The sequence below is a fragment of the Portunus trituberculatus genome, chromosome 5, assembly GCF_017591435.1.
Source record: "Portunus trituberculatus isolate SZX2019 chromosome 5, ASM1759143v1, whole genome shotgun sequence".
NCBI classification, from domain to species: domain Eukaryota; kingdom Metazoa; phylum Arthropoda; class Malacostraca; order Decapoda; family Portunidae; genus Portunus; species Portunus trituberculatus.
In genome coordinates, this window is record NC_059259.1 from 9,405,853 (window position 1) to 9,427,295 (window position 21,443).

The following is a 21,443-nucleotide window of genomic DNA, read 5'->3' on the forward strand; positions in this document are numbered from 1 at the left end:
CTCCCTCTATCAAAAACCAAGAGGAAGCAAGTAAAAAACAGCAATAATTGTATGTATCAACCTCCCTGTATCAAGTCAAGAGAAACCAAGAGGGTAGCAAGTAAAAAGAGGCAATTCTGTATCAAGAACCAAAAAAGTATATAGTTTTTTTTTTTATGCAAGAAACTAGTTCATACTACCCAAGGAAAAAAATAATAAATAAATAAATAAAAATAATAAAAAAAAATAAATATGAATACACTAGTACATAAAATAAAATAAAATAAAATGCCCACTTAAAATGCTAGTTCCTTTAAAGATTGATTGGCCAAAATCTACACCAAACCCAAACCTTGAAAAAAGACAATAAAACACCAAAAATGGGAATGAAGTGTTTTAATTTAGGGTAGTAGCTGTAGTAGTGGTTGTTGTTGTTGTTCTTGTTGTTGTGGTGTTAGGGCAGCGGCGGCAGCATTGGCGGGGATTGGGCGGGTCTGCGGGGCCAGCTCACTTGAAGATCTTGCCCTGGTTGAATTCTCGGCCCTTCTTGTCCTTGCCTACCCATTTGAAGTACTGGTCCACCAAAGCCTTGGTGGAGTCAGCCTTGGGGTCCAGCTTATCCCAGCTGTAGGACTCGTAATCAATGGTCCAGTCCTCACACAGCTGCAGAGAGAGTGTGTCAACAGGCTGGCATATTGTACTGTTTTTCAATCCATTCAGTACTGGGATGTATTTTAGGTATAATTAGATGATTTTATCTGCATTAGGAAGGCTCTATGGAGGTCAAAAGATTGATGGCCACAGTATTTACTATTTGATTCCCTGCTAAAGTTTCTGAAGCTGTATAAAATTAACCAGAATGAACATGAAAATGCAGCATAGTAATGAAGGGGGTCATGTGAGAGAAAGCTGACTAAGGGCAACCATAAAACTGGAAAGAAAAATACCCACTTAGTTGCCAGTCCCCATCCAGGTACAAGATATTTAGCACCACCCAAAAGAGTCTTGAAACCTCCCACTTATATAAAATCAAGTGATAAGATGGAAATACATAAGCAAGCAGGGAGTTCCAAAGCTTACCAGAGATGATTATGTTTTGATTCACTTCCTCCTGCTCCACTATATTCCACACTCTAGTGATGTTACATGGGAATTTTAATGCTTTTCTGTTTTTCTAGTGACTGGTACCGAGTGACGAAATGCTCATTCATATCCTCTTCCCACTCCTACTCCTCCACTCCATTACAAAGACTAGCTGATGTTTTGTGGGGTTTTTTTTAAGTGTTTTACGATGTTACATTTCGCCTCCCCTAAGGACTTATGCGTTTCTAGTGGTAGGTTCATAAAACTTGTGCATATGAATCACCATCACCATCACCACCTCTACATTCTAAAGGCTCTAGCTGACATTACGTGGTGTTTTCAAGGGTTTCAGTGGCTCTAGTAACAAGATTTCTACACTATGGGAAGAGGGTGTGATAAGAGACATACCAAGACAACCCTACACTTTCATAAAGGATCTGAGGATATAGGCACACCACCACATATCAAGACAACCCTACATTTTCATAAGACACCTGAGGGTACAGGCACACCACCACCACCACCACCACTCACCGGGAAGGCCAGCTCCTGTCCTCTCCACACCCAGATGCCGGAGATGCAGTTGTTCCCGTCCTCGCCGAACACACACACAGAGGCAAATGCGTTCTTCCTCAGCTTGTCAACGCGCTGGAACATGCCTACACACACACGCGGGGGGGAAAGAACACCTTAATTTCTACAACTACAGAGAGAACTATGACTATTTCAATTATAAGGCTACTTGTATTCTTAGCTCTTGTTATCCTTGTGGGGAAATGCAAACTATTCACTCACATTGTCTGTCTGTCTCTTAAAACTCACTCACTCTCTCTCTCTCTGTTAGACACTATTAAACTCACTCACTCTCTCTCTCTCTCTCTGTTAGACACTATTCATTCATTTATCTCTTTTCTTAGACACAAAATCTCCCTTTTTTTTTTTTTTTTTTGTCTTAGGTTACATTGGACAATCTCTCTCTCTCTCTCTTCCTTAGGTTAGATTAGACAATTCATTCTCTCTCTTCCTTATTTTTCTCTTAGGTTAGGTTAGACAGTTTCTCTCTCTCTCTCTCTCCCTGCCCAGGTCACTCACCGCTGATCAGGTTACAGGTCATGAAGATTTTAGAGAGTTCATTGGCATATCTGGAACAAGAAAGGTCTGTTAGTCACCTTCTATCTAACCTCTTCTGCCTACCTGCCACTCTTTACACTAAGGCTCTCATGTAGTTTTTTATTTAATTTATTTTCCATTCACTCAATACCACAGTTCTTAATACACAAGCTAATTAGTTGGTATGAATCATTTTAATGCAGGAGAGAGAGAGAGAGAGAGAGAGAGAGAGAGAGAGAGAGAGAGAGAGAGAGAGAGAGAGAGAGAGAGAGAGAGAGAGAGAGAGAGAGAGAGAGAGAGAGAGAGAGAGAGATCCCTAAAAACAAAAGTAAAAGATTTAGCCAAAATTCAGGAAGAACTGTCTTGATACCTCCCTCTTAAATGAAGTCAACATAAATACACAAGGTTTTCTTTCTTTACCTGGATGACCTTAAATATCTTTCCTTACTGAGTGTATTCTTCCTGCATGACTAACAACACCTAACTCTTCAGGTAAAAGGAAGATGGATATACAGGCTGAGCTCTAAAATATTGCTATTACTACTGAGGGAAATACAGAAGCAGGCCGAGAGTTGTAGTCAATAACCTGCTATAAAACAACGAAAATACAGAAGCAGGCCAAGAGATCCTATCAATAACCTGATGTAATATATTGTCTAAGTTTTCATTAAGTGTAGAAAGAATAACAAAGTAACGCAGAAGAAGAAGAAGAAGAAGAAGAAGAAGAAGAAGAAGAAGAAGAAGAAGAAGAAGAAGAAGAAGAAGAAGAAGAAGAAGAAGAAGAAGAAGAAGAAGAAGAAGAAGAAGAAGAAGAAGAAGAAGAAGAAGAAGAAGAAGAAGAAGAAGAAGAGGAAGAAGAAGAAGGAAGAAGAGGAGGAAGAAGAAGAAGAAAGAGCAAGGAAAGGAAGAGGGAAAGGAACTAGTTTAAATTTTGAAGAGGATAAAAACTTCCTAAAAACATTGAAGGAAATACAGAAGCAGGCTCGAAGTTCTTATAAATAAATAAATAAATAAATAATAATAAATCAATAAATCAAAATAACCTAATCTAACCACTGAGTCACTGTTCACCCATCTATTTCCCCCCACCCACTAGTAAGGTGGCGGGACGTAGGAGGGGAGACATTGCTTTGCCCTCCCCCTGACCCCTGCAAGCCATAAGGCAAGCAGGGAACACATGAGAGGGGTAACCTTTAACACACTCACTACCATTACTTGCCTCCAGTAGTAGTAGTAGTAGTAAGATTAATATTAACACTAACTAAACCTATCTATTCTTCATCTTTGGAATAGGCAAGGTCTCTAGTCCACATTTCTAACCTGGGGACATTAAATTACAGCTTAGAGGTAAACTGTGTGGGTGGAGGGGGGAGGGATAAACTCTTAGAAGTGCAGTAGTGTGGTAAATGAGAAAAGGAAAGAGATGAGATGTAGAACCAGGAGAGGCTGAGAGAAGGGAAGTGAAGAGACAGAGAAACCAGATAAGGCTGAGGGAATTAAAGAGAGAGATGTAATGAAACCAAAAGGTGACAGAGATAGAAAGATGAAAGGACAGAGAGACAATGTGAGGCTGAGAGAAGGAAAGAGAAAAACAGAGATAATGAAAGAGAAGGGAAGAGAAATATAAAGAAATGAAAAGACACAAAGAGGAGGAAAAAGATAGAAAGAAAGAGATGAAGAAGAAAAGACCAAGAAAGGGAAGATAAGAGAAGAGACACTGAGAGAATAGAAAGATAAGCAGATGAAGAGCCACAGAGAAGACAAAGATAGAAAGATAGACAGGAAGACACAGGAGAGGCAGTCAGGACAGGAAGCGACCGACCGACACACACACACACACACTTACTTGTACTCGCAGTACCAAATGGAGTAGTGGTCGGGGTCAAACTTCTCCCAGAAATAAGGCACGGATTTCTCCTCATCATTGTTCGAGTAAAACCGTTTGAAGTCGTCCATCACAAAGTTGCTGCCAGGGAAGAGGGAGAAAATAGGTGTTATTATTTTTTTTTTTTTTATTTATTTTTTTCTTTCTAAGTATATGTGGAAGCAGTTAAGCTTCCACCCATTACGTTAGGTTAGTGATACTGTTACCCTTTTACTATAATGGAAGAGTGAGAGAATAGGTTGGTGGTGATTAAGTTTGGTTAGGTCAGGTAATGTGATGCTGTTACTCTTTTATCTATCTTTCTCTTTTCCTTTAAGTTCTTGCAGGAGGGAAAGAGGAGAGGAACAGGTCAGAGGTGACTTGGGTAATGCTACACTTTTATCTTTTCTCATTCTCTCTTAAGTTTCAGAAGATAGGTACCAAAATTGACACCATAATCCCTCATTTTCATTGTCATTTTAATATATCCCTTTCCTCTCCTCCTCCAGGCAGTTCCTCACCCCACAATGTCAATAAAAACTAAGCAAAACAGTAAGAGTAGACATAACTCTTCTTTGTCCAATATACTGCCTTTCCCTCTAGTCCTCTTCCTCCAGGCAGTTCCTCACCCATAAGATCAATAAAAACAAAGCAAAACAGTAGAAGTATTGACAGTAACTCTTGATTATCCAGTATATCTTCCATTCACTCTCCTCCTCCATTATATTGCCTTTCCCTCTTCTCTTTCTCCTCCTCCTCCAGGCAGTTCCTCACCCATAAGATCAACAAAAAGTGCAAAACAGTACAAGAATTGACATTAACTCCTGATTGTCCAGTACATCTTCCCTTTACTCTCTTCCTCCAGTAAACACCCCACCTTTCTTTCTCCTCCTCCTCCTTCAGGCAGTTCCTCACCCATAAGATCAATAAAAAACGCAAAACAGCCAGAAGTATCGACAAACTCTTGAATGTTCAGTATATCTCTCCCTCCCTCTCCACTTTCTCCTCCTTCAGGCAGATCCTCACCCAGCAGGCAGAGCATCAAGTGGGTCCTTGGGCTTAGGTGCAGGAGGGGCCTCAGCAGCAGGGGCAGCCTCTTCCTTCTTCTTGGCAGGTTGTTCCTTCTTAGGCTGCTCCTTCTTGGCTGCCTTCTTCTCCTGCTGCGGGAGGAAGGTCTTGTTGCTTATTAGGTCTTTGCGCCATATTCAGAACTATTTCCGTCACTATCATTGCTTATTAGGTCTTTGTGCCATATTTAGAACCATTTCCCTCTCTCTGTCACTATTTTCAAAGGCCACAGAGACAAATAGCCGAGTTCTGAAGGTTATCTGTCCTGTTGGTAGGTCTCAAATATTAACATGGCACTCGAATTACAGAAAGACCTTTAAAAATCTGTCACTTCAACTAGAGCCCTTTGAAAATAGTGACGGTGTGGCAGAGAGAAGTGTTTCAGAATATGGGCCTTTGTCTTGCCTTCTAGTGTTTTGTGAAAGGTTTATGGTGTTGATGGCAGGTTTTATTGTGGTTTAGGTTTGTTTTAATCTTGTGGTAGTGTTTTGTGAAAGGTTGTTGGTGTGTGAACAAAGATTTTATTGTGGTTATTATAGTTTGGTGTTGTTTTCATCTTGTGGTAGTGTTTTGTGAAAGGCTTTTGGTGTGAACAGAAGATTTTATTGCAGTTATTATAGTTTGGTGTTGTTTTAATCTTGTGGTGGTGTTTTGTTGAAAGGTTTCTGGTGTTGATGGCAGGTTTTGCTTATGTTAAGGTTTGTTTTAATCTTGTGGTAGTGTTTTGTGAAAGGTTTCTGGTGTGAACGGAAGATTTTATTGCAGTTATTATAGTTTAGTGTTGTTTTAATCTTGTGGTGATGTTTTGACAAGGTTTATGGTGTTGATGACAGGTTTGTTTTGATCTTGTGGGTGTTTTGTCGAGGTTTGAGGTGAGTTGAAGGTTTAGGTGATGTGTTTCAGTGTGGTTAACTGCTCAAAAGCACCACTATTCCTTATCTCAATCTCTTCACATACTTGATAGTGTCTCCTCATTCTTTTTCTACCCTAGGTCTCTTTCCTTGCTTCTCTTCTCATCCTTCTCTCTCCACCTTTTTTGTCTTTATCCTGTTTCTTCACTCTCTCTCTCTCTCTCTCTCTCCAGCCCTCTCTTTAACTCCTGTCTCTTCACCTTCTGCCTTAACTCTTTATCCACCTCTCCTTTCCTCTCCCCACACTTATCTCACTATCTTCTGTCTTTATTCTGTTTCCCCACCTCTCTCTTTCCCTTCCTCTCTCCACTTATTCCACCTCTCTCTTTATCCTGTTTCTTCACCTCTCTTTCTCTCTCTCCTTTTTGTTCCTCTCCCCATCTTTTGTTTTTATCCTCTTTCTCCACCACTCTCCACCTGTCTTTATCTACTGTTTCTCCACCTCTCTCTCTCTCTCTCTTTCCGCACCCCCCAGAACCCAGCCAGCCTCACCTTGTCACCACCGCCCTGCTTAATCTTGCCCTGCACCTCGGCAAACTTCTTGGGGTCAAACTGGGCCATCTTGTCGCACAGCTTGAGCTCCCCGATGACGGCCTTCACCTGCGGCTGGTTGATCATGGTGGCGAACCAGCGATTGGTGTTCTGGTACGGCTTACGGAACGCCGGCTCCAGCACGTACTGAGGGAAGTTAGGTTAGGTTATTTACTTATTATTATTATTTTTTTTATTTATTTTATTTATTATTATTATTATTATTATTTTTTTTTTTTTTTTTTTTTTGAGAAAGAGAAAGAATGGATAGGGTTATATTAGTGGTTTTAGTTCCTCTCCCTCTCTCACTTTCTCTCTATCTCTCACTTGGTACAGAGGCTGCAAGGTATAACATTATCAAATTAACCCCTTCAGTACCACAACACATTTCCATATTCATTTTGCTTACTAATTGCTGATTTTATACAGCTCCAGAAACTTGTGTGGATTGAAATAGTGAAGACTGTGGCCATTAATCTTCTGACCTCCATTGACCCTTCCTAATGTCAACAAAATGGTCCAATCACACAAATTTCAAGGGAAAAAATGCATCCTAGTACTGAAGGGATTAAGAGTGAAGACTGTGGCCATTAACCTACTGACCTTAATAGACCCTTCATGTTAACAAGTGGTCTAATCACATCCAAATTTCAAGATAAAAATGCATCCCCATACTGAAGGGGTTAAAATATTGAAGACTGTGGCCTCTATAAACCCTTAAAATAAAATACCTAATCACACAAATCTCAAGGGAAAAAATGTCCCAGTACTGAAGGGGCTAAAATATTGAAGACTGGCCATTAATCTCAAGGGAAAAAATGCGTCCCAGTACTGAAGGAGTTAACCTGAGCCTGCGTTTTCCTGTCCCTCACCTGGTAGAGATGCAGGAGGGTGCAGCAGACCGAGATATCAGCGAGAGAGATGCGCTCCCCACCAGGAAGGTCCTCGTCAGCAGGTGTGTGTTGAGGGAGCTCAGGGCCTTCTTCACGTCCTCCTTGGCACGCTCCGTGTTGCCCTTGTTGAACTGCATAATGCCCATACAGGGGAACACCCACGTGCAGGACGCTGGCAGGATCTCATTGTCTGCAGGAGGGAGGGTGGAGAGTCAGGGGGTGGAGGGGTTAGGTGGTGCATGGGAGTACATTATGTTGGGTTGGGTTGGGTTGGGTTGGGTTGGGTTGGGAAGGGAAGGGAAGGGAAGGGAAGGGAAGGAAGAAGAAAAGAAAAGAAAAGAAAAGAAAAGAAAAGAAAAGAAAAGAGGAGAGGAGCAAAGAGAAGAGAAGAGGAGAGATGAGAGAAAAGATAAGATAAAAGAGAAGAGAAGAGAGAAGGTAAGGAAAAGGGGAAAATTAAAATAAATGAGAGCAAAGACGAGATAGACAATAGAAAATGAGGAAAATCACGAGACAAATCCATTTTTTTTTCTATCAAATCAATTCAGTTTACTTCAGACAATTTAATCTTTTTTATTTGGACACTCTCTCTCTCTCTCATATATTTCACTACTAGTCCAAGTAAAAAAAAAAAAAAAAAAAAAAAAAAAAAAAAAAGACTCAAGGACACAAAATATACAAACACATACAAACTTCACCTACTAAATCTAAAACTAACACATGCACACACACACACACACCTGCAAAGCTCATCCAAGACACCACCTGCGCCTGGTCCATGGGGGTGGAGCCGCGCAGCTTGTCATCAGCCACGGCCCAGGAGATGGCGTTGCTCTCGAAGATGCAATGCCCATCGCTGGTCTCAAACGCTGGCACCTTGCAAGGACAGGAGATGGTTAGAGAGAGAGAGAGAGAGAGAGAGAGAGAGAGAGAGAGAGAGAGAGAGAGAGAGAGAGAGAGAGAGAGAGAGAGAGAGAGAAAAGCAGTCAAAATACTCACAAACTCAGGAATCAAGTAAATAAATAAATAAGTAAATAAATGTAGGTAAAAACTGCCATGAAAAAAAAAAATAAATAAAAAAAATAAATAAATAAATAAAAAAATAAATAAATAAATAAATAAAATCTCTCTCACACACACAGTCTTACCTTGCCCAGTGGAAACTTCTTCAGAAAACTGTCAGTCTTGTTGGTTTCCCCGAAGACAAAGTTCTTATCGACGGTGACCTTTGCGCCGCTGTACTGCGCCGCCACCAGCACCTTGAAGGCGCGGAAGTTCTCAGGGTAGGTGTACAGGGTCTGCCGGGGCCACAGGAAGGATGAGAATGGGGGTGGGGGCATGTCGTAAATGATTTGATTATAATGGCCACTAATTTGTCCGCTGGTTTTAGTTGTGGTGTGTGTGTGTGTGTGTGTGTGTGTGTGTGTGTGTGTGTGTGTGTGTTAAGGGAGTGTTGGTGGTGTGTGTGCTCTCTCGCTTGCTTGCTTGTTTGTTTGCTCTCTTTCTCTCTCTCTCTACATCCTTCTTTCTATTGTTTTATTGTGTTATTGTTTTGTTTTGTTTTCTAGGCTCTATTCCACCAGTAAATGTTGCACTCTACAGGGCCTCATACAAAATTATATATACATAGTTGTCCTAAATACATACAAATGAAAGTAAAAATATATATGCTAATAAATAGAACTTAACCTAACCTAACCTAACCTAAGGTCTTAAAAACTACATTGCACCTTATAATAATAATCAGAGAAATCCTCTTCTTAACAAAAAAGATAACAAGTCTAGCATTTATCTCCTTTCCTGTCCCTGTCTGTCTGTCTGTCTGTCTGTCTCTCTCTCTCTCTACATCTTTCTAGCATTTATTTCCATTCCTGTCTCTGTCTCTGTCTGTGTGTGTGTGTGTGTGAATGACAGCTGGACATTTTGACAGCTACCAACAATGCTTAAGTAGTGTGTGTGTGTGTGTGTGTGTGTGTGTGTGTGTGTGTGTGTGTGTGTGTGTGTGTGTGTGTGTGTGTGAAAAAAAAAAAAAAAAAATCAATATATCTACCAACCTCCCTTCCCTCCCCTCTCTCTCTCTCTGTGTGTGTGCCCCTGCCACACCACATAGCCCATGCCAAGGGGTGTGGGTGTGGCAGGGGCGATGCTTTACCCCTGGATTGACTCCTGACACCCACAAAGGTGCCAGGGAACACAGACAGGGGGGGGGGGGGACAACACAACCCTGGACCCTGCAATGCTTCTCTCACCTCTACACAATACATACTTCCATCTAAACTCACTTCAAAACAGAGAGAGAGAGAGAGAGAGAGAGAGAGAGAGAGAGAGAGAGAGAGAGAGAGAGAGAGAGAGAGAGAAAGAGGAGAGGAAAAGAAAAGAAATGACAAGGGTGAAATAAAGTTTGCTCTCTCTCTCTGAAAAATACTTTCATTTGCTACTGAAGTAAGTTAGAGGAACTGAACTGGCTAAACTGATTGAAATTAATGACTGACTGACTGATCAATAAACTAAACAGCTGGCTGGCTGACTGACTGATCAATAATCAAACAACTGACATGACTAACTGGCTGACTGACCAAATGACTAACTGGATGGATGGCTGACTGACTGACTGGCTAACTGGACAGCTGGATGGCTGACTGACTGAATAACTGATTGAATGACTGACTGACCAAATGACTGGCTAACGGGCGGGATGTGTATATTAGGAGAGTGCCTAGGCTTACTGGTACCACTGAGGCTAACATATGTAAGCTTCAGTAATTTATCTTATCTCGTATTTTTCTTTCCTTCGTACATTTTAAGTTTATTCTTTCCCTTTTGCTTAATAATATAGTTTTATTGATTTTTTTCCCTTTATTTTTTCTATTCTTATTTGTGTATCTATTTTCCTTCATTTCTTGTCTATTTCTTCCTTTCCTTCCCTCCATTATCTCCCTTCCCTTCCTCTCCCATTAGACACAGACAGAGACATTCCTTCCTCCTCTCTTCTTTTCCTCCATTATCCCCCTTCTCTTCACTTCCTTTCCCTTCAGACAGACAGACAGACATTTCTTCCTCATGCTTTCCTCCTCCTCTCTTCCTTTCCTCCATTCTTCTCTCCATTACCTCCCTTCTCTTCACTTCCTCTCCCTTCAGACATACATACAGACAGACATTCCTTCCTCCTTTCTTCCATTTCCTCCATCCTTCCTTCCTCTTCCCTTCGTTTCCTCCATCCTTCTCTCCACATCTCCCTTCAGACACACAGACAGACATTCCTCTCCACTTTCCCTTCAGACAGGCAGACATACGGACAGCTGCTGCCGCCCACCGCACGCCTACACACACCTGTCACGCCCACAGTCACCCACAGCAGCCTGGCAGGGGCGCCGCTCCCCACACACACCCCTGCCACGCTGTCCCTCACCCCTGCCTCTTCCTACTCTCACTTCACCAAACTTTCTCATACACGTAAACAAAATACCGGTTATAGTATATCTCCCTATTATTCCCTCCCATAGGCCTCCAGCGGGGCGTTAATGGGTTGTGGGTGTAGCTAATGGGTTCAGCTGTGTAGTCCAATGGTTATCTGAGGTGTGAGGTGATAGATGATCGGGAAATATGGGGATAAGTGGAACAGTATGGCCTACTCACCCCGTCCACCGCCATCGCTGCTGTAAGAGGCCGACTGCTACTCAGCGCACGCGCGATATGCCGCAGTCCACAAGCCTAATGTATTTTATGATATTTTATTTACTTGCTAATTTATATTTGTTTTTAGTTACGATTTTCATTAGTGTATTTTTATATTTTGTTTTTTGTTTTCATAATTGGGATTGGTCCTATATATTTTTTATCTGTAATCTGAGGTAATGTCTATGTAATTTTAAGTTATGTCTACTTTTATTTCACTTCAGAACACTACACATGTTGTCAATAGTTACCTGCTTATTTGTATGTATACGTATGTCATTGTTATGCATTTTATATCCTTCAAAAACATTTGCATCAACTTACCTTTTTTATAACTTTCCTCGTGTAATCATGTTTTCCTGTGCTTCTTCCTCTCTAGACAAAAACACCAAACTTATTAATCAATCCATCCATTTACCAATCAATCAATCAAATCAACATAAAACAGAAGAATGCATTAGAATATAGAAAATAACACACACACACAGATAGATAAATATTTATTGACCACTAAAACACATCACATAGGCAGTTTTATGTTGGCAAAGTACATACATGTGGTCCACGGTATCACACTGCAGATAAATAATAACAGAAACTAAATCTCTCTCTCTCTCTCTCTTAAGCTACACACCCACACACCCCTTTTTAGGGCGCCAGGGTGGAAGACAATCCTGCACCAAGGTTATAATCCGTGTATGGGGAGCAGGGAGTGGCCATCATCGTCAGCAGCAGCCCAGAGATCGTGTTCAAAGCCTTCACTTCACTGTAGAGAATGTTAATGAGGAAGATAGCTAATAGAAAGTTATGAGGAGGATAACAATGGTGATAATGATGAGAATGATGGATAGAGTGATAAATGGGTGAGAGGAAGGAAAGAAAAGGACAAAGAGAAAGAGGAAATGTGAGTTTTGATGATGATGAACACAATAACTGAGAAAGAAAGATAAATGGATAGAAGGGAAGGAGGATGAAGGAAGAGAATGAAGAGTGGGAGGTTAAAAAAAATCTATGCTCCTGTCTAACCTCTCTCTCTCTCTGTAACTCTTCCTCCCATTTCTATTATAAAGCTCTATTTTTCTCTAGTTTCTCTACCTATATTTTTGTCCCTTTATTACCCTTACATTTTTCTCTCACACAATTTTCTTCCTGTACTGCTAATTTTCTCCCATTTCTATAGCAAAACTCATTTTCTTTTTGTCTTCCTTTAATTACTCCTACATCTCTCTTTTCCTTTCTGTACTTTTCTAACTTCCCATTTCTATTACAAACTTTTTTTTTCTCCCCTTCTTTACTTCCCTCTCAATCTCTCTCTCTCTCTCTCTAACTTCCATTTCTATTACAAAATTTCATTTTTTTCTATCTCCTTTCTTTACAGCTCTCTCTCTCTCTCTCTCTCTCTCAGAAAGGAAGGAATAAAACCACAGTCAGTTTGTTTATCTGCAAGTATTTACACACATAACAATACAGCCATGTACAGGATGAGACAGGGCTTTACAAATGTACAGTAGGTGGTGGTGGTGATGGTGGTGGTGATAGTCAGGCCCCTCCACCACCACCACCACCAACACCCTTCGTATATTTTGAAGACACTTGGAGAAAGACTTAAGCCACATAGGAAGACGAAGGCACAGATGTGGACAGGTGTGTGGACCTTGCTTCTACACCTGCTATGGAGTAGAGACAGGCTTGGAGGAAGGTGCAGGTGTATTGTGACCTCACCAAGCCTCCACACGCCTGTTTATGGAGTATGCAGGTGTATTGAGACTGTAAACACTATCCCCACACCTGCATGGAGTTCTGACAGGTGTGTAGGGTGACAGGTTGAGTATACATGTGGTTAAACTCCCTTCCCACACCTGAACTTGGAGTATTACCAGGTGTGGGAGGTGTCAGGTGTGTTACAAGCCCCCACCAGGACCCCCCCCACACACCTGCATGGTAAGAGCGGGTGTGTGTGGGAGGTGGGGTGGCTCAGCAGGTGTGTGTGTGTGTGTGTGTGTGTGTGTGTGTGTGTGTGTGTGTGTGTGTGTGTGTGTGTGTGTGTGTGTGTGTGTGTGTGTGTGTGTGTGTGTGTGTGTGTGTGTGTGTGTGTGTGTGTGACCAATTATGTAAAAATGTCACTGAATAAACAAGAAATCTGGAGTAACTAGTGTGTTTTGTGTTTAAGTAAGCAAGTGTGTGTGTGTGCATGTGTGTTACTCCTGCCACACCCAACACACACCTGCCTGGTAGTTAAGGACACGAGGACACAGCCCGTAGAAATAAGGGAAGGAGGGATGGAGGGGGGAGGGGATATTAGGACATGAGCTTATTAACAGGATACAAAAATATATATACACAATTGTCTATTACAAATTACACGAACAGAAGAGTATTTTCCTCACTGCCTTGTGGTGGAGGTGTCAATGGGTCTATAAACAGCAAAAGAAGGATCCATTAAGCCGAACACTAAACAAGCTCATTCAAAGCTTCTCTATCATTTCTATTTCTCTCTGCGCGCTTCTTTATTCATGTCTCCCTACACAGTAATTTCTCTCTCTCCATGCGCGCTTCTTAATTTATCTGTCTCCCTTTGCGCTTCCTAATTTCTCTTCCTCCATGCGTGCTTCCTAATTTATCTCTCTGTGTGCGCTTCCTTATTCGTCTCTCTCCCTGTGTGTTTCCTTATTTCTCTTCCTCCATGCTTGCTTCCTAATTATCTGTCCCTGTGTGTGCTTCCTTATTCATCTGCCTCCCTGTGTGCTTCCTGATTTTTCCATCTTCTTGCATGCTTCCTATTTCTACATCTTCCTGCATGCTGCCTTATTTCTCTCTCTCTGTGCACTTCCTATTTCTCCATCTTCCTGTCCATTTCCTTATTTCTCTCTCTCCCTGCGTGCTTCCTTATTTCTTTCTGTGCGCCCTTCCTATTTCTACATCTCCCTATGCGCTTCCTTTTTTCTCCGTCTTCCTGCGTGTTTCCTGTTTACATTGTCTTGGTCCCCGCTACTTGACTCGCTGCGGCTTATTCGCTCATAATAAGGGCGCGAGTCAGCCTCCTCTGTTCTGATTGTGATTTTAGCCAGTCACTTGTAAATTGCTGGTGTGTGTGTGTGTGTGTGTGTGTGTGTGTGTGTGTGTGTGTGTGTGTGTGTGTGTGTGTGTGTGTGTGTGTGTGTGTGTGTGTGTGTGTGTGTGTGTGTGTGTGTGTGCGTGTGTGTGACTGACTTTATCTATGTATACCTCGTAAAAAGATCTTAACCCTTTCAGTAGCATGACGTGTTTCCCTATTCCTTCTGGTGACTATTTGGTGATTTTATACAGCTTCAGAAACTCATGTGTGGATTAAAACAGTAAAGACTGTGGCCATTAATCATTTGACCTCCATACACCCTTCCTAATGTCAACAACTGTCTAACCACACCAAAAACTCAAGGCAAAAATGCATCCCAGTACTGAAGGCATTAAATCCGTCAATACTAGGATGCATTTTTACCATGAATTTTGTGAACGATTAGACCATTTTATTGACATTAGAAAGGGTCTATGGGGGTCAGAAGATTAATGGCCACAGTCTTCACTATTTTAATCCCCCACATGAGTTTCTGAAGCCGTATAAAAATCACTAAATCATCACCAGAATGAATATGGAGATGCGTCATGCTACTGAAAGGGTTAAATTAGAAGTGAAGTGCTAATGGTTCTATATCTCATGAAAAATAGAGTTTAAATTTGAAGTGAAGTGGTAAAAGTTAACATCTCCGGTTCACAAGACAAAAGAGAAGCTTCGGAAATGTGTCGTTCAGTGTGTCGGCTTAATGTGGTCCATTCCCTTCTTTATTTTGTCTTTGGTTCAGCGTAGCCCCTGCTCTGTACAAACCCTGCATCACACAGCATCACCCACTGCCTGCCTGCCTCTCACTTTACTTAACTCAAATGTACAAAATCACAGCTTGCTTCTCTCTCTCTCTCTCTCTCTCTACCTCTCACTCCTTGTTTTCTTTCTTTTAATTTTCTTTCACTCTCTATATAAATGAGATTGCTATTCCTCCTTTATTTTTCTTTTTTCTCCATCTCTTTCTCTTCCTCCTTGTATTTCTTCTTCTTATCTTCTATTTCCATATTTTCTTGTTCACTTCTTGATTTCTTTTTTATGCTTTTTTTTATCTTTCTGTATTTATCACTTTTTTTTTCATTCATCACTTTTATTTCCTTCCACACTTGAATTCTTGCTTATATATTTCTCTTTTTTCTATCTCCAACCTGTTTTTTCTCTCTCGATTCTTCCTCTTCCTCTTCCGACATAACCATAAATTTATTCTTGCAAACTTTTCCTCTTTCAAGTCACGTTTTCTTCCTTCCACTTGTGAATCAATCTCTCTCTACAAACCTCTACAAACTCTCTCTGTGTACCAACTCTTCCTCCCTCCTGCGTTACTTAAGAAGACTCCTCAGCTGCCTCAATTGGCTTATAAACTTAATACAAAAGTGGCCCCAATAAAAATGAAAAAAAGAAAATAGGACATGAAAATTGGGGGCATACATCTTTCACCATTTGGACAGATTAAATAAAAAAAATATATATTGAAAGTCCCTGTTAATTTGGTCACCCAACCGCGTCAGTAAACATTTATACTCGGCCTCCCTTGAGTGTCAGGGAGGGCGGTGATAATACAAGTCCATGCTGCTCTCGAAGGGGGAAAAATAATAATAAATAAAAGAGTACGTTGTGGTGAAAGTTGTCCAAAGTCAGGCGAGTCAAGTCACCCGTCAGTTACTCCCTCCCTCACCCATCGCCACACTGACTAACTCACTGACCGGGTGACTGACTTGACTAAATCGCCCGGGTGACTCACAGACAGCCACTGTGAGTCGCATCAGCCCACACCCATCACCTGACACCCGCCAGCCCACACCCGCCACACCCGCACTGCCAAGTAAGTGTGACCCGAGCTGCACGTTCCCCCAGGTTGCCGTCACCCAGCGGGAAAGCGAGAGGCTGCGACAAAACGGCTTAAAAAAATATATATATAAACAACCGAGTGTTTTGAGCCTCTATGGGGTTTGGGGAAGACTAGAAGGTTGTATAAAGTATGAAAGGCAATTGGAGTGTCCTTGTGGGTGTGGCGGGGCGGTACGAGGCATGACGGGGCAGGGCGGGGCGACACAGGGCCAGATGAACCACGAAACAGGCGAGACGGGGCACATCGGGAGAGTTAAGAGCGACGATCAGACAATCAGACATAAACTGGGTGCTGGCTGTCCTTTTCGTCGTTGCTGCTTCCCCGTGGTGTGCTGTCAAAGAACCGCCTGAAGGTGAACTCGAAGAACGCATGGAGAGGCTGGTCTTCATTGTTCACCCACTCCAGGTCGCTCTCATTAGGCTCGCTTGGCCTTAGTTTATCCGGATCTATAGGGTCAAAGTTCGAGGTGTCTGTCGGGTGCTTGATCTCGGGTAAATAGAGCGCTTGTTGCTTCCTCAGGCCCCCCTCGAAGTCCAGGGATTGCAGGTAAGGGTGGTCTTTAACTTCCTGCGCCCCGTTCCGTCCTAATCGCTTCTCAGGGTGGGTGCACAGGCTAAGGATGAGGTTCTTGGCTTCCGGGGACAGCTTGGCCTGCTTGGGGATCTTCAGTGTGGTCTCCCAGTTGATCACCTGCCAATGTAAGGGTCAGTGTTGGTCATAGTGGTGGTGGTGGTGGTGGTGGTGGTGGTCTATGTCTTTGCTGTTTAGTGTTGTTATTATATCTAGTAGTAGTACTGGTGGTGGTGGTGGTGGTAGTAATAGTAGTAGTAAAGTTTTCCCTTGTCTGGGTCACACACACACACACACACACACACACACACACACACACACACACACACACACACACACACACACACACACAAAAAAAAATAAAATAAATAAATATATGTAAAAAAAATAAATAAATAAATAAAATAAAAATAAAAATAAATACAAACAAAATAAATAAATAAACAAATAAATAAAACAAAAAGAAAGTAAATAAATAAATAAATAAACAAATAAAATAATAATAATAATAATAATAATAATAATAATAATAATAATAGTAACAATTTCCCACACATAATAAAACAAATAGCAAAATCTGACCCACACAGCACAGCACAGCACAGCACCTACCTTGGACTGTGTCTCCGGGGGTGTGCTGGCAAGGAAGGGGGGCTGACCCACCAACATCTCATACAGAATGACCCCCACACTCCACCAGTCACAGAGTTGGGTGTAGCCAGTGCGGGACAACACCTCTGGCGCGATGTAGTTTGGCGTGCCCACCAGCGAGTGTGCCAGGCAGCGCAGGTGTTGCCGCCGCCGCCGCCGCTCCAACGGTTTCAGGTCGTCACAGTTGCACACGATGTCGTTGTCCAGGCACGGGTCTATGGAATCCTGCCGGTCGTGGTCGCCTGTGAGAGGGAAAGTGATGTTAGGTCATTGCATCAACATTAACACTTTGCTAATCTATTCCCTCCCTCTCTCTCTCTCTCTCTCTCCTTATGTAAGAGGGGAGACTATCTACAAATTTCACTTATCAAACTGAAAGAAATGCAACAGATGAGGTGAAGAGACAAGGAGTGTATATCTTTTTAGTTTGTCCATCATGCCTGAACCCATTTTACTTCTTAATCCAATTCTATCAGGCTTCAATATAATATTTCTATGATACACTGAAAGAAGCACAGATGCAAGAGTTAATCAGTACTCTCAGTCATTCACCACTACTCTGTCCACCTCTCTAATGCAAGAGTTAACCAGTACTCTCAGTCATTCACCACTACTCTGTCCACCTCTCTAATGCAAGAGTTAACCAGTACTCTCAGTCATTCACCACTACTCTGTCCACCTCTCTAATGCAAGAGTTAACCAGTACTCTCAATCATTCACCACTACTCTGTCCACCTCTCTAATGCAAGAGTTAACCAGTACTCTCAATCATTCACCACTACTCTGTCCACCTCTCTAATGCAAGAGTTAACCAGTACTCTCAATCATTCACCACTACTCTGTCCACCTCTCTAATGCAAGAGTTAACCAGTACTCAATCATTCACCACTACTCTGTCCACCTCTCTAATGCAAGAGTTAACCAGTACTCTCAATCATTCACCACTACTCTGTCCACCTCTCTAATGCAAGAGTTAACCAGTACTCTCAATCATTCACCACTACTCTGTCCACCTCTCTAATGCAAGAGTTAACCAGTACTCTCAATCATTCACCACTACTCTGTCCACCTCTCTAATGCAAGAATTAACCAGTACTCTCAGTCATTCACCACTACTCTGTCCACCTCTCTAATGCAAGAGTTAACCAGTACTCTCATTCACCACTACTCTGTCCACCTCTCTAATGCAAGAGTTAACCAGTACTCTCAATCATTCACCACTACTCTGTCCACCTCTCTAATGCAAGAGTTAACCAGTACTCTCAATCATTCACCACTACTCTGTCCACCTCTCTAATGCAAGAGTTAACCAGTACTCTCAATCATTCACCACTACTCTGTCCACCTCTCTAATGCAAGAGTTAACCAGTACTCTCAATCATTCACCACTACTCTGTCCACCTCTCTAATGCAAGAGTTAACCAGTACTCTCAATCATTCACCACTACTCTGTCCACCTCTCTAATGCAAGAGTTAACCAGTACTCTCAATCATTCACCACTACTCTGTCCACCTCTCTAATGCAAGAGTTAACCAGTACTCTCAATCATTCACCACTACTCTGTCCACCTCTCTAATGCAAGAGTTAACCAGTACTCTCAATCATTCACCACTACTCTGTCCACCTCTCTAATGCAAGAGTTAACCAGTACTCTCAATCATTCACCACTACTCTGTCCACCTCTCTAATGCAAGAGTTAACCAGTACTCTCAATCATTCACCACTACTCTGTCCACCTCTCTAATGCAAGAGTTAACCAGTACTCTCAATCATTCACCACTACTCTGTCCACCTCTCTAATGCAAGAGTTAACCAGTACTCTCAATCATTCACCACTACTCTGTCCACCTCTCTAATGCAAGAGTTAACCAGTACTCTCAATCATTCACCACTACTCTGTCCACCTCTCTAATGCAAGAGTTAACCAGTACTCTCAATCATTCACCACTACTCTGTCCACCTCTCTAATGCAAGAGTTAACCAGTACTCTCAGTCATTCACCACTACTCTGTCCACCTCTCTAATGCAAGAGTTAACCAGTACTCTCAATCATTCACCACTACTCTGTCCACCTCTCTAATGCAAGAGTTAACCAGTACTCTCAATCATTCACACCCTTTTCTGGCACACTCTGGAACTCCCTGCCTGCTTCTGTGTTTTCATCTTCCTACCACTTGACTTCTTTTAAGAGGGAGGTTTCAACACATTTGCCCCTGACTTTTGGTTAACTCTACCAACCTTTTAGGGAACTGGCAAATCGAATGGGCCTTTTTTGTTATATTTTTCGTTGCCCTTGGTCAACTTCCTCTTAAAAAAAAATAAATAAATAAAAAATAAAAGCACATCACAACACAACACAACACAGGCCTCCACTTACCCACTCTTTGGTAGTACTTTGAGTTGTGTGTCCACCTGAAGCCCGTACAGAGCCCAAAGTCCGTCAGTTTGATGTGTCCGTCACGATCAATGAGGATGTTGTCTGGCTTGATGTCTCGGTGAATGAATCCCATCTTGTGCACGCTCTCTATTGCACACACCAGCTCCCCGATGTAGAACCTGGTGTAGAAAGGGTAGAAGAAGGTATTGAGATGCTGATATGAGCCCCACCACACTTCTATCCATCCCATACACATCATTAAGAACTGTAGAAACATTGCTATCTCTCCATATAGAACTTGGTGTAGGACAGGTAGAAGGAGGTATTGAGATGCTGATATGAGCCCCACCACACTTCTACCTATCATGGACACATCACTGGGAGCTGTAGAAACACTGTCATCTCTCTCTATCACACACCAGCTAATATAGAAGGACAGGAGGTATTGATAAGCTGACACACTAAGCTTCTATCTACACTACAAAAGGGCACCAAGCATTTCACCAGCCTCTCTCTCTTACCTGGCCAGATCTTCGAGGAATATGCCACGTTTGATGAGGAGAGACATGAGGTCACCGCCAGGAATATAGTCCATCACAAAATACAGGTTGTCCTTGTCCTGCCAGGGAGAGAGGCATGGTAAGGGTAGGTACACACACACACACACACACACACACACACACACACACACACACACACACACACACACACATAACAATGTACAAGATAGTCAATGGCATTGAAAAGATAGACAAGGAAGACCTAGTGCTGTTGACAGCAGAAAATAGGACAAGAGAAAATCAGGATGAGGCAGTGTGTGCAGTGGAAAAGTGGAAAGCATTGAGTGATGAGTTGTTACAGCACATAATGTGCATAACTTTAAAAGAAAAATTGGATAAATGGAGACATGGAGACAGGAAACTATGATCCCCACTCAAACCCTGTACAATACAACTAGGTAAATACACACAGATATACAGACACAGTAGAAGAGGTGGTAGAGGTCAGGATAGCACATCAGCTCAAAGCCACAACAAACATTCAAAACAAGTATTCAAAACATAAACTAGCAACCAAAACACCCCAAACACTTCACACACTTACCACCAACCAAATACTTAACCCCTTCAGTACCATGACACATTTCCATATTCATTCTGATGACTATACAGCTTCAGAAACTCATGTGGGAGATTAAAATACTGAAGACTGTGGCCATCAATCTTCTGACCTCCATAGACCCTTCCTAATGCCAATAAAATAGTTTAATCATACACAAATCTGAAGGTAAAAAATGTGTCCCAGTACTGAAGGGGTTAACAAGCACATCACAGCACCAGCCACCACCACCACACACCTGGAATGAGTAGTAGAGCTTAACGACCCATTCATTATCTGCCTCTGCTAAAATGTCCCTCTCTGCCTTCACATGGGCCACCTGGTTCCTCTTGAGCACGTCGGCCTTCCGCAGGGTCTTCATGGCGTACAGGCGGTGTGTGTCCACCTTCAGCACAAGCGCCACCTCCCCAAACGCTCCCACACCTGAGGGATGGACGGGCTGAGTGTGTGCTGAGGTGTGGCTGTTAAGACTGTGTTAGTTTTTGTTGTGTCTCTTGAAGTGTCAGACAAAGTGGAGAAGGATAAGGAGGAGAAGGAAGAGGAGGAGCCGGCAGGCAGTATTACTCACCAATGGTCTTAATCTTGCGGAAGAGGTGTTTGCCCATCTTGGCACGCTTCAGCCTGATGAAGTTGGATTCCTTCTGGGAGAGCATCTTCCTCATCTG

General features: G+C 42.3%; 2 protein-coding genes and 1 long non-coding RNA gene across 3 annotated transcripts in view; all 3 read right to left on the reverse strand.

Moving 5' to 3' along the window:
• Positions 1-360: 360 nt before the first annotated feature.
• Positions 361-11,156, reverse strand: LOC123515641 (elongation factor 1-gamma-like). The gene is given in 11 exon segments (XM_045274461.1): positions 361-642; positions 1,597-1,721; positions 2,155-2,204; positions 4,019-4,138; positions 5,063-5,196; positions 6,508-6,693; positions 7,419-7,480; positions 7,483-7,629; positions 8,180-8,315; positions 8,588-8,737; positions 11,076-11,156. Coding segments are annotated over 11 exon segments (1,281 nt in total). The 5' UTR covers positions 11,091-11,156; the 3' UTR covers positions 361-486.
• Positions 11,157-14,929: 3,773 nt separating this feature from the next.
• LOC123515682 overlaps positions 14,930-21,443 on the reverse strand; it is a 10,944-nt gene continuing 4,430 nt past the window's right edge. Inside the window, exon 2 of the long non-coding RNA XR_006677961.1 lies at positions 14,930-15,075. This is a non-coding gene — a long non-coding RNA (uncharacterized LOC123515682). The remainder of the gene's footprint in view (positions 15,076-21,443) is intronic.
• Positions 15,352-21,443, reverse strand: part of LOC123515675 (serine/threonine-protein kinase Warts-like) — a 19,759-nt gene continuing 13,667 nt past the window's right edge. Inside the window, exons 4-9 of the mRNA XM_045274507.1 lie at positions 21,347-21,443; positions 21,017-21,201; positions 20,181-20,278; positions 19,660-19,838; positions 17,243-17,523; positions 15,352-16,750 (exon numbers count right to left, since the gene is read on the reverse strand). The exon at positions 21,347-21,443 is cut by the window's right edge and continues 2,001 nt beyond it. Of these exons, the coding sequence (XP_045130442.1) occupies positions 16,334-16,750; positions 17,243-17,523; positions 19,660-19,838; positions 20,181-20,278; positions 21,017-21,201; positions 21,347-21,443 (1,257 nt within the window). The 3' untranslated portion in view covers positions 15,352-16,333. The remainder of the gene's footprint in view (positions 16,751-17,242; positions 17,524-19,659; positions 19,839-20,180; positions 20,279-21,016; positions 21,202-21,346) is intronic.